Source organism: Esox lucius, chromosome 16 (genome assembly GCF_011004845.1).
Source record: "Esox lucius isolate fEsoLuc1 chromosome 16, fEsoLuc1.pri, whole genome shotgun sequence".
Lineage (NCBI taxonomy): Eukaryota > Metazoa > Chordata > Actinopteri > Esociformes > Esocidae > Esox > Esox lucius.
Window position 1 is genome coordinate 20,801,917 of NC_047584.1, and position 15,606 is coordinate 20,817,522.

General features: G+C 43.1%; 1 protein-coding gene across 3 annotated transcripts in view; it reads left to right on the forward strand.

The window, feature by feature from the left end:
- Window positions 1-15,606, forward strand: part of adarb1b (adenosine deaminase RNA specific B1b) — a 107,487-nt gene that overhangs the window by 76,122 nt on the left and 15,759 nt on the right. For all 3 annotated transcript variants that reach the window (XM_010879842.3, XM_010879841.3, XM_013137900.4), the window contains 2 exons: window positions 10,343-10,417; window positions 14,049-14,974. In XM_010879842.3, the coding sequence (XP_010878144.1) occupies window positions 10,390-10,417; window positions 14,049-14,974 (954 nt within the window). In that variant the 5' untranslated portion in view covers window positions 10,343-10,389. The remainder of the gene's footprint in view (window positions 1-10,342; window positions 10,418-14,048; window positions 14,975-15,606) is intronic.

Genomic DNA, 15,606 nt, shown 5'->3' on the forward strand with positions numbered 1-15,606 from the left:
CTAAGCTTCATCGAGGCATCCCCAAATAACTCAGAATCTGTGATTGCTGCCAAAGCCGCTTGTACGAAGTACTTAATAAAGGACTGGATACTTAGATGAGAAATAGATGAGAAATGTCTGCTTTTATTTTCAATAAGGTAGCCCCAATTTAGTTATGGTGTTTTGTTTGTAGGTTAATTGCAGAACATTTTAATAAATTATAAATTAAGTCTGCAACTCAGCCAAATATGCAGAAAGTGAAGGGATATAAATATTCTCCAAAGACATTGTAAAAAGCTCAGGCGCACCTGCCTCTCACTTTGAGGATATATCCATGCTCAAGTAGACACACAAACACGGATAGCGTGTGTCTGACTTGGCTTGGAATATGAAGTACAGTGCATGGCTTGAATGGGAGCAGCACGGCCATTGAGGCGAGGAAAATGGAAAAATAGGGAGAGCAAAGGAAATAGATAGTTGAAAGAGAGAGAATCAGGGACTTTGCTGATACCAGCAGTTTTTGGTCTGTTCACCGCTTCAAAATACAATTTGAGAGAATGAGGCCATACATTCACACACACTTTCACACATCAGCTGACCCTGTGCCTTCTAACCAGCTGTCAGCAAAAGCTTCAGTTCATCTCCGTGGCGCATTTCTTGTGTTTTCACTCTCGCCTCATCATGCAGCTCAACTCGCACTCATGGGCAACAACATGCGCTCCTCTTTGTCCCTCTGTTTCTGTGTGTGTGTGTGTCTCTCTCTTTTCTCTGTGCGTCTGGGTTGACTGAACAGTGAGTACTGATACCTCTGGCCATACTCTCTGGAGAACTCCGGAGAACTCTCACACCTTAGCACGCACACACCAGCACACACATACCCACCTGCCCCCACAGGCCCATATTGCGTATACCATAAATCACAGCTGTCACACAGATTTTACAGGTCCCTCTGAAAAGGGGAAAAGGGATGTCTGCAGCCACCCGGTGCCCTTGAACAGAGAGGGGAGGTGGAGGAGGGGGTGAGGGAGAGATCTTTGTTTTTATTTTTATTAAATCTGCTATGTTCTGTTGGCCTGTGTCCTAGAGCACAGGTGAGCAGTCTTGAAGGGATAGGCATGGTCCATTTCTATGGTGAAGTGATGGATTTTGCATTGAGCCACATGCCTGGAATCAAATATTACTTTTGTGTTTGAGAATTTGTGTTACTTATTGTCTTGCTTATTTAATTTCTTGCACTTCTACAGTGCTTTTCCTGAATAAACAAACGGGCAACATATTGTGACAGTTGGACTGATAAAGGCCAAGTCTCCGAACATTGCATCCTTTGAAGATGAGAGGGTCAGGTCATGTCTTGAGTGGAGTCTGGGGGACCATCCTTATCTGAAAGCTGCTGGGCGCTGCTGGACATGTCTGTTTGGCTCCCCCTTGGATGATGCTTCAGCAGTGCTTCTGTATTCCTCTATATCCCAGCCCTTTCACCCTTCAAACAACTCTTCTGTTTTCAGAAGATTGGAACCGGCAGCCAAGGGAATTAAAAAGCATGTGCTGTCCAGATATGTTTTTAAAGAAAACTATTAACCAGCTATTTAGTAATAACTAGCCATGCTAACTTGCTTCAACAAGTCAATTTTGCATATCCCAGTGGAAAAAAAATAAATATATATACATACATACAGTGAGGGAAAAAATGTATTTGATCATGTGCTGATTTTGTACGTTTGCTCACTGGCAAAGAAATGATCAGTCTTTAATTTTTATGGTAGGTTTATTTGAACAGATCCAGAAAAAGCTCTTTTGAAGATCTTCTCCAAGTCATTAAGTTTTCAAGGCTGACATTTGGCAACTCGAACCTTCAGCTCCTTCCACAGATTTTCTATGGGATTAAGGTCTGGAGACTGGCTAGGCCACTCCAGGACCTTAATGTGCTTCTTCTCAAGCCACTCCTTTGTTACTTTGGCTGTGTGTTTTGGGTCATTGTCATGCTGGAATATCCATCCACGAACCTTAGGGATGGAGGTTCTAACCCAAGATTTGACGGTACATGGCCCCGTCCATCGACCCTTTAATGCGGTGAAGTTGTCCTGTCCCCTTAGCAGAAAAACACCCCCAAAGCATAATGTTTCCACCTCCATGTTTGAAGGTGGTGATGGCAGCATTCCTCCTCCTCCAAACACAGTGAGTTGAGTTGATGACAAAGAGCTCGATTTTGGTCACATCTGACCACAACACTTTCACCCATATGTCCTCTGAATCATTCAGATGTTCATTGGCAAACTTCAGACAGGCCTGTACATGTGCTTCCTTGTGCAGGGGGACTTTGCGGGCGCTGCAGGATTTCAGTCCTTCACGGTGTAGTGTATTACCAATTGTTTTCTTGGAGACTATGGTCCCTGCTGCCTTGAGATAATTGACAAGATCCTTCCATGTAGTTCTGGGCTGATTCCTCACTGTTCTCATGATCATTGCAATTCTACGAGTTGAGATCTTTCATGGAACCCCAGACCGAGGGTGATTGACAGTTCTTTTGTGTTTCTTCCATTTGCAAACACCAGGCAATTTTGGCACTAAACCTTCAGGCATCCGTTAGAAAGCTGAATATGAAGAGTAGGTTCACCTTTCAGCATGACAACGACCCAAAGCACACATCCAAATCCACAAAAGCATGGCTTCTCCAGAAGAAGATTAATGTTTTGGAATGGCCCAGCCAGAGCCCAGACCTGAATCCAATTGAACATCTGTGGGGTGATCTGAAGAGGTCTGTGCACAGGAGATCTGACATATTAGGTGCGCCTTTGCAAAGAAGAGTAGGCAAATATTGCCACGTCAAGATGTACCATGCTAATAGACTCCTACCCAAAAAGACTGTGTGCTGTAATAAAATCAAAAGGTGCTTCAACAAAGTATTAGTTTGTGTGTACACACTTATGCAACCAGGTTATTGTGATTAGTTTTTTTGTTTTTTGTTTTTCTCTCGAAGATTTCAGTTTGTTTTTCAATTGAATTGTTCACATTATAGGTCACAAGTTCTGACATGATTTATCTTTGTCTCATTCTTTTACGTCACAAAAACCTGCTATTTTAACTGGGGTGTGTAGACTTTATATCCACTGTATATATGAAATGTCTGTTTTGACATTAACTACTAATACTGTTTTTTTTCCCTTTCCCTTATGTTTGAAAGTTCCAACAGAAAAGAAAAGTTAAAAAATAATCACATTCAAAACAAATTTAAAACCGAACAGATACAGTCCCTCTCCTTCACCCTTTTTTCAACGTGTGGTCCACAATGGAGGATCATCATTATATATTTTTTATTAAAAATATTAGAAATTATTGAGAATGCAATTTGTTTATAATAAGGCCTGCATCTTTCTTTTATTTCTCTTATGAAAAAGGAGACTAAAGATATACCTTGTCATTTAAATAAGTGAAAATTATGAGGTATTTCTTCCTGCTCCATCAGTTGGACATGAAACCAGGCTTGGTCATGTCTGAATGTCCGGCTGGCATCTGCACCTTGCATGGGGAAGTCTACTAGCAATTAAGTCAAATTGGTCTTGGCAGGCTAATTCCAGTGGGTTATTGGTCATTAGAAAAACCAAATTGAATAATGGCGTCTGAGATGGAGGTTTGCGTGGGGGTATGGTTGAGCTGCGTGTGTGTATATGTGTGCGTGTGATGGGGACACTGCAGAGGTAATATGAAGCGGCCACGCTCCTCTCCCCCGTACCGTGGCCCATCAGTTTTAATCAGGCAAAACGACAGACCTCCCTGTCCGCAAGGACCCCAGTTCATTTGGCCCTCGCTGGCCCCACACATGTACCACATTATGGTGTATTAGCTGGTCACATCCGGAGGGAAGGAGTGTTGGGGGGGAGTGAATGGTTCACTATTATTTTACAAAGATCTCAATTCTATGTAATCGCTTATGGTTTGATTGGATAATAACTGTAAACATTGTCGTTGACTATACATACCAATTAGTGATTCCCTCAAGAAATGTGCATTTTAGAAGTAAGGAATGGTTTTTCATTATTTGCCTTCACACCTCTATTTAGATGTTTTAAATGCTTTCCTCAAACACCAGCTCTAACTTGCCAGTCTCTAACTTGCCAGTAAAAAAAAATGACCTGGAATTGATAACATTTAGCTACATTCCCAATCAATTCCAGAGCAAAATTGGAAATTGTCATTTGAATAGCAAAATTCCTTGGCATGACTGTTCAGCAAAATGTTTTTGAAGTTAATTTACATTCCGATATAATTGTAGAATAACAAGGCAATTTTCAGGAGTTCAGCAATGTTTTTTTTAATTAACATTTTATGTTGAAACATCATAAATGAGGTAGTTTTGCTGAATCCGATTCCAGTTTTTAAATTGAACTGGACACTAACCCTATTATAAACACTAACTGCCAGTCCCCTGGGTCTGTTTTAGTAGCTCTGTTCCAAACATCACAACTGTGTCCCCATCGACTCAGTCCCAAATTACTTCTGGCCCTAGACCCTTGATGGCTCTGGACAAACAAGTGCACTATATCGGGACAATGGCGCCATTTTGGATTCAGACCAAATCCCCTGTCCATAAAGATGATATTAGGAGCAAGATATCACACTGCAAATGTCAATTCCGGGAGAGGAGCCAGAAAGTTATGCATTGGAATGCCATGGATGCACTGACCACAGCACCCATCTGTCTGTGTTATCCTCTCTGAGAGCACTGGTGACAGAGCACCCCGACCCCCCATCCCCTCTCTTTCCTACAGCCATTCATCATGGTCTGCCTGCTCAGTTTTCCCTCTCCACTCATTTTCCCTCTCTCATTTCTCTCCCCTTGTCTTCTGCTCTTTCTCACCATTTTCTCAGTTTCACCCTCTTCTTTCTCTATATCCATCATTCTCTTTTTACTCTCTCTTCCCCTCATACTCTCTATCGCTGCCCACCTCTGTTTTTCTTATTCTTTCTCTTAAATCTTTTTCACCCGTTCTTGCTGGCGAGGGGGCCGTTTACTGTAACTCCAGTCTTACTCTACATTCCCATCTTCCCAATTCAGTGTCACTGCAACACTGTCAAGTGTTGCAGGGACACCCCCGATAACAAGAGCCCTCTCGAGTTGCCTTATTGTATCTAATAGTTCACTCTCTTGTCAAGTTGTCCATTTCATGGCTAGTGCCTTGTGGCGTTGTCAAATCCTTTGCTGCCACCTACCTTTGACAGCTCTTTACAGTTCTGTGGTGCAGCCTACTGTAATATGAACACAGTGGATAATCTTAATGCCTGAGCGGCGGGCGTAGCTCTTTTGTAGAAGTTGAAGAAGGCGTCCTAGCATCAACGCGCACTTCTGCAGCAAGTTGGCTACCAGGGCTTCACCGCCGAAGCCCAGCACTAGCTGTCCATTTATTTCACTGCTTAAGTGGACTGCTGGCTTGACAGACAAATAATGGGGATGTGGGGGTGGGAAAGGATCTGGAAGGAGTGAAAGGGAATGGGGTTATGGGATAGGGGGGCAGAATGGGAGGTGCCCTGGCTGCTGTCGTTGTTTCCTGCATGTCAGCGGGCGCCAGGCTGTCGGTCGGTCACTCGTCCTTGCATTGATGGACTCGGCAAAGTAGCGAGCGGCCATATACTGGCCCTGGCTGCCGTGCTGGGGGGTTTCACAGCCCTGCGCTCGGCTGATTTATGACCACACCTGAAGGCAAACGGGGTGGGGGGGGAGGAAAAGTGTGGGCGTGTGTGAACAAATGACACAAGTAAAAAAATAAATAAATAAAAAAACAGAGGGAGGGAGCGAGAGTGTGTTTGTGCACGCCCACCTGCATATGTTCAGTATAGGCTTGTGTGTTTGTGTGGACCTGCATCAACCATATCGTCTACCTTGCCTGGCTTCCATTGCAACCTGCTCTCTCCCCACCCTCTGCTCCAACTACCCTCTGGTAGGCAAGCTCACATAAAACCACCAAATAAAAAATTCATATTGATACTCTCTTCTCTCTCTCTCCCTCAAAGTGCTCCACAGCTGCTCCCGTGTGATGTACAGCCCAGTGTAAAATATTCAAGTCTAGAACCCAGTGAAAACACCTCTACGAACAGTGTTTCACTCAGAGCTCTAAAAATCCAAAGTCTATACGGATCGTCTTGGTGTGAATTGTCAGACACCTAATTTGCTTCATTACGAGTGTTTCCCCTTGTTGCATCAGCATCTGAATAAGGAAGTGGATTTAACACTGCGCTAGTGTCTTACTGGTTTGCAACAGTGGGTGTTTTTTATGGATAATAAAATGGTTACTACCTGGAAGATTCCACAGAGATTTGGCCAGATTTGAAATGATTTCTCAGACACTTTTTTCACATTATGATGGCAATGTGCTGTGATTTTGTCCAATTTGTCATGACAATGTGCTGCTAAATGAAAATTTTAAAGAGTTGCAGACCCCTCCATTTAATGAAATACAGTAATAAGTGATATTATTCTTATGTGGAAATTGTGCAGTAATTGGTCCAGTATGGAAACTCTTGTATAATAGGCAGGACGTTAGGTAGATTTTAGCTAAATAACTTATGATTGGTGTTTCTCTCTATCCATGGTCCTGAAATAGTTTGTTCAGTTATCCAGTAAATAGTTTCACATGTTTGCATGTTTGTGTGTGTGTGTGTGTGTTTGCATGTTTATAACAGTCACAAAGCTGCTAAGGAGGCCTAATTCCCAGCTCGTGTCCCATGCATCCTGGAGGCTGTCAAACCAACAATTTCTGACCACTGGGCATTTGGACTGGATGGCAGATAAAGGGCTTTCAGTGTTTTTAGGACTTAATTTAGTCTGTATGTCAGAGAGGATTCTTTCAGAGCCTGAGTTTGAGGCTATGTCGAGAGTGCCTGTGCGCAGCTGCCCGGGAACAGCTTTGAAAGGCAGCAAACATGAAAGTGACACTTCAGAGGAGACCTCTCTGCTCCAACAGCAAGCTGTGACTGGCAGCAAAGGAGATCTGGAAGAGAGGCATTTTATTTTTTCATTTCATCAGAGAGAGAAGTTGGGTTGTTTTTGAAAATGACAGATATCGGGAGAGGTAATGGAATCCCAATTAAAGGTGGCGTTAGCTGTGTGCCACGTCGCTCAATCAAAATAAAGAGCAGTCCGTTTAGGGTGTGTTATAATATGGCACCTGAGATGTAACAGGACCAATAACAAACCATCAAGTTGTCACTAGACCAATCACAAGCCATCACCCTGTCAGTGGGTAAAAAATAATCACTTTTATTGCTTCAATAACCTCCATGCCAATGTGCCCATAAGGCTGTGAAGAATCCTCTGCATTGTGCTTCCAGGTTTCCTAAGTTTTTCCCATTTGGGTTGGCAGATGTGAATCCCAGATTTTTTGGACAGAAAACTTTGCCTGTTGCCTGTTATGAGGAAAGCTGGTTCCACCAGAGAGAAATGTGCATCAGAAATCATGAAATCATCTCAACCTTCTTTCTACTTCGTTACTTCTCTCACTCTCCCTCCCCCCCTTTCTCAGACTTCGCCAGTGTTCTTGCTGGACCGTTTGCCAGCCATTGTCTTTCAAGGACAGGCCTGTCCGGATTTGGCTGTTTTAGAAGAGATAATGATTCTCTTTTACCTGGAATAGGATTGCATTTTCTATTTCTCCTCCCTCTATCTCACCTCCTCTCTATCCCCCGTTTCCCTCTCCTCTGATCCGGGCAGCCGCGGCTCCCTTCACGGAAGCGCAGTGCTATCGCTCCGCTGCAGAAAAAGCGAGGGATGAAAGACAAATCAAAACACCTTATTTCCCCTCAGTCCCTCACGCCGTCGAGATTGAATTTGAGTTTTCTCATCTTCTTTCTCATCTTTTCTCTCCCTCCCGCGCCCCAGCCATCCACTTCTGAAACAAGCCCCTTTCACAACTTGAGATTGGGTCTCCTTTGTGCATAAGGAATAAAGCAGCAAGGAGCACACCAGTCTGTCTACCAATGCAACCCAAGAAATCGAACCCGACTGCATAATTACCTGCTTAGTCAGCCGGTGCACATCTATAGCTTTAAGCTTGAAGGTTATTTCACTGAAGACAACAATGTTCTACCATTACAATTGTTATGGCGGTAGTTCTAGTTGTGTCTGCAGTCATCGTGCTAATAGCGCTCCCCTCTCTACTTTCCGCAGCCAGAGTAGTATGCAGTTTGTTGAAACCACTTTGTTCCCAAAGATTTCATTGCTAGAGACCGTCCTGTGGAATCTTAGAGCTGTGGGTTGGATTCCTCTTCAAATCTGGTATAGGACTTTGAGACCTGACGCGTCGCTACGTTGATGCCTTTTACTTCCACTGAGCCATTTGAAGGGAAAAGAACATCAGGATGAATCAGGCCTGGGTGAATTGGAATTGACTGTGGGCCAACACAAACCAAATACAGATGCAGTTGAGTTTACACCGGCTCCATGCAGAGCTAAGCAGGCCAGAAGCTACCCTGGTCTCGCACCCTTCAGCTGGTTATTGAGGCGTAAGTGAGATGCCACAAATGCACTGACAGACTTTTTTTTTCACCTCAGATTATCTTAAGGCAATGTATTTGTTGGTTGGGCTGAACTACTGGACAGTTTTCAGGTTCTGCCTTTGCCGAGCCTTTGGGGATCGCACCAAGTTTCTTTTATGGGTGCTGTAGATGCACCGGCCCAATATTGGAGCCAATCTCATGGCCGCTTACGCATGAGCCAATGGGCAAACGTTTTTTTTAGGTGTCAATTCCAAAATCGAATGGCGCACAAGCCAGCCTAAATGGACAAATCTCAACCTGTAATTTGGGCGGGGGGTTCTCTCCTACCCTCCTACCCGGTGCCCCCTCCCCCTTTCAATTTCAATTATGGGGCGGAATATGAATCTTTAATAGGGTGATAATTGTGCTAGCATATTTGCTGTCACCCACCATTAGCCGAGATTAATTGGGCAATTTAGTTTAGCTTAAGAAAGTGTCATCAGTGAGGAATGGTGCATGGGACCTAGGCTTTGAGCTTGAATCAGCACAATCTGCTCCCCATCATACGTCATTATCAACGCTCGCTCTTTCTTTTCTGCACTTTTCTTGTCCTTCAGCTTCTGCTGTAGTTTCTGTGCCCTTGCCGTTGGACTGGCTTGTTTGTGTGTGGATGTGAAAGATTCCTGTGCAGTGTTTTTAAAGATTCTTATTCACTTACTTGACAAAGTCCCATTTAAAATGCTCTAATATTTTATAGTCATCAAAGACCTAGTCAACATGGGTCCAGAAGTGTTCTAAACACAGTTTCTCCATAGGGCAATATAAACTTCCTTGTGCATTGGACTTGGGAAAACGCGTTATTGTCTAGGCCAGAAAAAGTACTGAATCTGGATTGTGTTCATATTGAAATCAACACTATTGAGCTCTGGAATTGGGAAGCTATTTCCAAAGTTTCCTCATGTAGTATTTTGGTAGTGAATGTAGTAGGATGAGGTCACAGGTCTTGGTAGAAGATTCTGCGCATTTGACCGGCAGCTTTGTATGAAATGCTAAGTTAATGTATATTGAAATCTTCAAATGTTCCTGTGTCCCCAGAGTGCCCCTTAGTAGTACAGTGTTGTAGCCCTGGACAAGCACACCCAATTCAACTCAACGAGAGCCTGATAATTAGTTGACAAGTTGAATCAGCTGTACTTGGCTGGGGCTACAATGAAAATGTGTACTGTTGGGGGTACTTGAGGACCGTAGTTGGGAACCACTGGTGTAAAGGTTGTCAGTATAATCTCTGTGTCGACTGCATGGTATTCCTTGAAGACTGATGGCCACACAAAAAATGAAGAGTTTGAACCCAGTTCAGCTCGCCTAGACATCCATTGACTTTGCTGTATTGTACAACTTTGTGCGCAATGTAGTGCATTTTCTACTGGAGGAAAAACGTCTGTCTGTGTCATGCCCGACTAAAAGGCCTGTCCATGTCAATAGCTGTATATCTCCCGGCAGGCAGCTGGAAATGAGGTCTAATCGGACGGATATTAAAGTCACAATAGACTGCTCCCGACTATTACGGCCTGTCAGCACTCGGCCCCCTCTCTCCCCTCTCTCCCCTCTCTCACCCAGATTAGTTTCCACCGCTGAATATTTATACAACGTACAAACCGTAGGCTCCACTTGGCTGTGTTATTTCCCCCTCTCTCTCTCTGTGTGTGTGTGTGTTTGAATATTTAGATTTTTTTTGTACTTTGTTACATCTGCCCTTAAGGGACCAAGACATTAGCCCACTTAGTCCATGCTGTTGAAGTTCTGTGTGTTTTTGCGTACGGGTGTGTGAATGATTTGGAGGTGAGAACATCTGGGCTAACTTTGACTGATCCCCAAATTCCTCTGGTGTGGTTCTCAGGTGGAGCCGGCGCTCGGCAGCCCCGGTCCCAACAGAAGCTCTTCACCATGGACATGGACGAAGAGGAGAATATGAGTGAGTCTGTCTCTCTCTCTCTCTTTGTCCAAGTATCTCTCTCTCTCTACTTCCCTCTCTTTTTCTCTCCTTCCTTCCCTCTTTCTCTCCTTCCTTCCCTCCCTCTCGCTCCCCTTCCCTCCTTCTTGCTCCCTCCGCCTAGAAGGACGTACATAAAGGACAGACACATACAGAAACTTGTCTGCAGAACTCTTTCTCACCCCAAAAAACTTTAAATGTATTGGATTCAACTTATATTGCTCCATGCATACTCTTTTTAAAAACATCTCAACCTCCCTCACACATTCAAATTTAATTGGACATTTTGGAAGGAGTCCTGAGCCGTGAGCTCCAGCAGCCGTGGTGCCTATGAATGAATCTCTTCCCCCACATTCCCACCACGCTGAACAGACAGAAGAAAACGGCTGCCTGGTCTATCCAAGAATTAAATAGATAATTGCCATTGTACTTTCACTCACCGGTTTCATCTTTACAATCGGCCTGTCTCTGTATTTACATTTCCTTTGATGAGCAGCTATGGAATTACGGTTAAAATTATTCTATCGATTAAAAGAGAATTCTGCTTTTTCAACTTAAAGACTTTTATGGGGCATGAGAAACACTAATCCATGATTCAGTTTTCTTTTGACTGCCTTTACAAACTTGAAAATGTAGCCACTACTAGCTAAAAATCATGGAAGTAGTCAGGGCATGTGGATATCTAAAAACTGTAGCAGGTTTTTAGAAGGTTTGAGCTTACTTAAAGGTGTTTACGTCATAAAAAATTAAACATACTCACGCCCTGATTATTTCCTCATTTTTTTGTGCTAACGGTGATTACTCTCAGGTTGAGGAAGCATCTAACACGAAAAAGTGGTAAATTATGCTTTGAGTATTTTCCCCCAATTGCCAGCAACTGACTCAAAGCTCAGGGCAGTTCATGCAGTTTTGATATTGGCACTATTGTTGTGTTAATTATCTCATGAGAAGTTAGCAACTTTTAGAGATAGCTACAAGCTCTTAGCAATAAAATTGTCATGTACTTGAATATCTGGAGTTTTTCATCTTTTGGTATTCTTCAAGCAGCTCACTCTTTTTCCAAATTCATGCCAGCTTAAATGCCAGTTGGAAAAACATAGTTCCAAACACCCACTGATAGGCTCACAGACAGACATAAGCCTCAAAAGAATATGTAAGTACTGCACTGAAATCGATGAGACGTTTAAGTCTTCTGTAGCAATACTGCAATAAAAGTCATTAAATATTCATTGGCTCATACAAAGTCAGCAGTTTCATGTAATCCCATAGCCACTCATTGTAGCACCTTCTGTCTAACTGTGAACAATACTTACAACAGTTCTTTCAAATGAATCCCTCCATCCAAATAAATGTATCTGCTTCCTCGTACTATATCTTCTTCACTATATTTCTAATCATTTTCACGACACACTTCCGTCAGATTCCCTTTTATTTGATGGCACTTCTTTGTTTTACAGTATTCATAACTTTGGTCTTTCCCCTTTGTAGTTACTTCACAAACCATCCTCTTTTCCCTTGCTTCTGCATGTTTACCCTGTTCTCGATGTGTCAGTGATACTCACTTCAAGACCTCCATCCAACTGCACATAAACACATCCATGTTACGCTAATGAACAAATACCTTAAAGCCCATTAGGCCGTTCGATATCTGAAAACTGCCTTGGGGAATCAACTACGTCCAACATAAATGAAATATTTTTAATTATGTATTTTGATCCAAAAAGCAAGTACATATTTTTAGGAGTGTTACTGTTGCATATTAGTCTGGTTATATAAGAGACTAGATTTGGGAACCATGTGAGTGCAGGGCTTCTATGTTTTGTCTTGCTTCTGGGATGTGCCCCAGTTTTGGTATGTAAGAACTTGACTAACATGGCCGTCTGTAAGGAGAAAAGGATTCTGTGTTGTTCCGAAGTCACTGGAAACCTCAACCTAGTTCTAATCTTATCTATTTTCAAAATCCATAGTTTTTGCTATATTTTTATTTTGTTATATGTCTTATTTGATACAGCTCTGTGCTACCATGAAGCCAGTAATGGACGTCAGAGAAATCGGGTTATATAGAGATGACATAAGTGGATTTAAAGGGATACATATATTTATTTAGCATGTTCAACCTCCATTTCCTTTTAGTTTTGAAGCATCATCTGAACAGCTGGTCAAAGGTTCATTTGGCTGTCTAGTTGTGCATGAGCCATATACTGCAGTGGTTGGAGACTCTCCCAAAAATGCTGAAGATTAAAATTATTTTAGAGGGATTTTTTGATACATGCTATCGTTTTCTTTCCTGAAAACATCCCATGACATCTAAATATCCCTGGATAAGGGCAAAGCGTGGTTTGAGTGATACAGTTTTGTAATTGTTATAGCCTAGTGAATATCATGACTGGTTTTTGCATTGATGTGGCTTTATAAAACTCAATTGAGGTGGTTTGTGTAGATTGTTTTAAAGTATTTATTTTACTGTGGCCGCTATAGTATATGTCTCATGCATGCAACACAGCCAAGTCTCCGAAATGGAACATCGACCGTCTGGATGATGATTCAACATTAAAAGTGGATGAAGTTTAACATTCTAAAAAGCTACATTTCCCTATAAACATGTTTTAGAGACTGGCACCTAATCTCAGGTTGGACATTGCCATTCTTATCAGACTTGGTTGGTCTAGTGGAATGTGGCCTCCTTCCTCGCTGTTCGTTCCTCTTTATTTCAACCCTTTCTGCCTACATCCTATGACACCCAGACCACACCCTCCATTTTCCCAAAAACCCTGTCATTTGCACTGCCGGTTCTCTCTTCCCTGAGCACCGAAAGGAGTAACCTATCAAGCCTTTGCTAGAGGATGTTATAAATGAAAATTTTGCCAACATTCCATCCACTTTGCCAACAGGACCTGGTGATGTGTGTTCCTTGCTTAGAATATTCTGGAGCTGCAATTTCACTATTATGAGGAGCTATAATACTAGCTCAGCATTCTAGGCTGTAGTGCAAACCTATCATTAAAAAGCCAGCCGACAGATAAAGAGCAGGTCTTTAAATCTGCCCCTTAAAGTGATGATCGGTGTGTTTGTATGGCTGTATCTGCTTACCCCAACTCTTCCACATCTTTTCTCCCTGACCCCTCCCTAAACTGACATTAATTTTCAGAAACCTCCCTAAAGAAGGCCAGCAAATGCAAATGTTTCAGTCTTATTTGGAGAGAGGAACTCAATATTTTAGTTATGATGGACAGATTTTTCTTAAACAGTATTTTCCCCTCACTGATTTCACTATTGATGTAGTAATTTAATGTATTGTGTAGATTAAATCCCTCTTGCTTTAGAATCCAATAAAATATATGCAAGAAAGTCCTATCAACATGACAATTTATATGTATGACAATAATTATTGGCAATTTTGCTAACACTTAATTGCAAAATGGATTTTCCTTTTAGATGTGTTTTGATCCTTTGGGCGCAACGTAATTTCCATTAAGAATCCCAGAAAAAATTACAGAAAAAAGTACACACATCACCAGTTCAGTTCCAAAGAGTGATACAGGAATCTATAAATTTTACATTTACAAGATCCTGCAACGAAGGCGTTGTAAGTTACTCTTTCTGGGCACCGCAGGTTCGAGCAGCACCGACGTAAAGGAAAACCGTAACCTGGACAACGTCTCCTCCAAAGAGGGGGCAGCTGTGGTCGAGCAGCTCCCCAACGGCAGTGGTGGGGGGAGTAGGAAGCGTCCCCTAGAGGAGGGGAACAATGGACACACACAATCCAAGTTCCGGGCCAAGAAGCGTAAGAAAACGCCAGGCCCGGTTCTACCCAAGAATGCCCTCATGCAGCTGAATGAGATAAAGCCGGGGCTGCAGTACAAGCTGCTGTCTCAGACCGGTCCGGTCCATGCTCCTGTGTTTGTCATGACAGTTGAGGTCAACGGGCAGCAGTTTGAGGGCTCAGGCCCCACCAAGAAAAAGGCCAAGCTGAATGCGGCTGAGAAGGCCCTGCGCTCCTTTGTCCAGTTTCCCAATGCCTCCGAGGCACACCTCGCAATGGGCCGTACGCTGACCGTCAACACAGACTTTACGTCCGACCAGGCCGATTTCCCGGACATGCTCTTCAATGGTTTTGAAACACCTGCACCGCCTGAGGACTCTTTTTATCTGGGCTCCAATGGCAGCGGTTCTTTGAACTCACTGGGAGAGTACCCCATGCCCTCAACGCCAGGTGCTAACCTTGCCCAGGCCCTGTTGCCTCCTCCCTCCTCTTTCACCTCACCCTCTAGTGGGAAGAACCCAGTCATGATCCTCAATGAGCTGAGGCCAGGTCTCAAGTATGACTTTGTGTCAGAGAGCGGCGAGAGCCACGCCAAGAACTTTGTGATGCAGGTGTCTGTGGACTCGCAGCAGTTTGAGGGCTCCGGACGAAACAAGAAGCTGGCCAAGGCCCGGGCCGCCCAGGCAGCTCTCTCAGCTCTTTTCAACATGCAGCTGGACCAGACACCATCCCGACAGCCCATCCCCAGAGAGGGACTGCAGCTCCACCTACCCCAGGTAAGAGGGCGTCTTAAGCATCTTGGGACCATCTGGCCTGCTCAGCCCCAAGTCAAGAGCGTTTTCGGTCAGGCCCAGGCAGCAAAATTGTATCTACTCTCACTGACTGAATGAACCAGGGTGAAGTGTGTTTTTAAGTGATGAGTGATGAGCTTTATACTTTAGATGTAATATTTGTGGCCGCTGAACAAAGGAATCACAGTACTTACGCAAATCCCTCAGGGATTTTTTGTCAGGATACAGGCCTAACACCCTGGAGTCGAAAACAGACCTTACCAAGAAAGTAGACTTTTCTGCGATACATTATGGATAGCCAAAACATGAATGCAAGGCATTCTTAAACTGATGAGATTTGGAATGTTTTTTATGGGAGTGCATTAAATATTCATAAAAATCCGGATAAGGTTTTGAAGCAGTGAATTATATAGTTCTAGAGTAGTTGTTCTATTATTCTTTAAGCTGGGAAAACCTTTCATATGCTTGTTTTAAAGCTCTGTCGAAACAAACTTGTTGATTTCCATTTGATATTCTTTTTTTACATTACAAAACAAAAACATCTGAAAGTGTTTCAATGAAAATGTCTTTGAGCTTATCTGAAGAAGTCCAGTATCAGTCACGTACCTCTACTCATA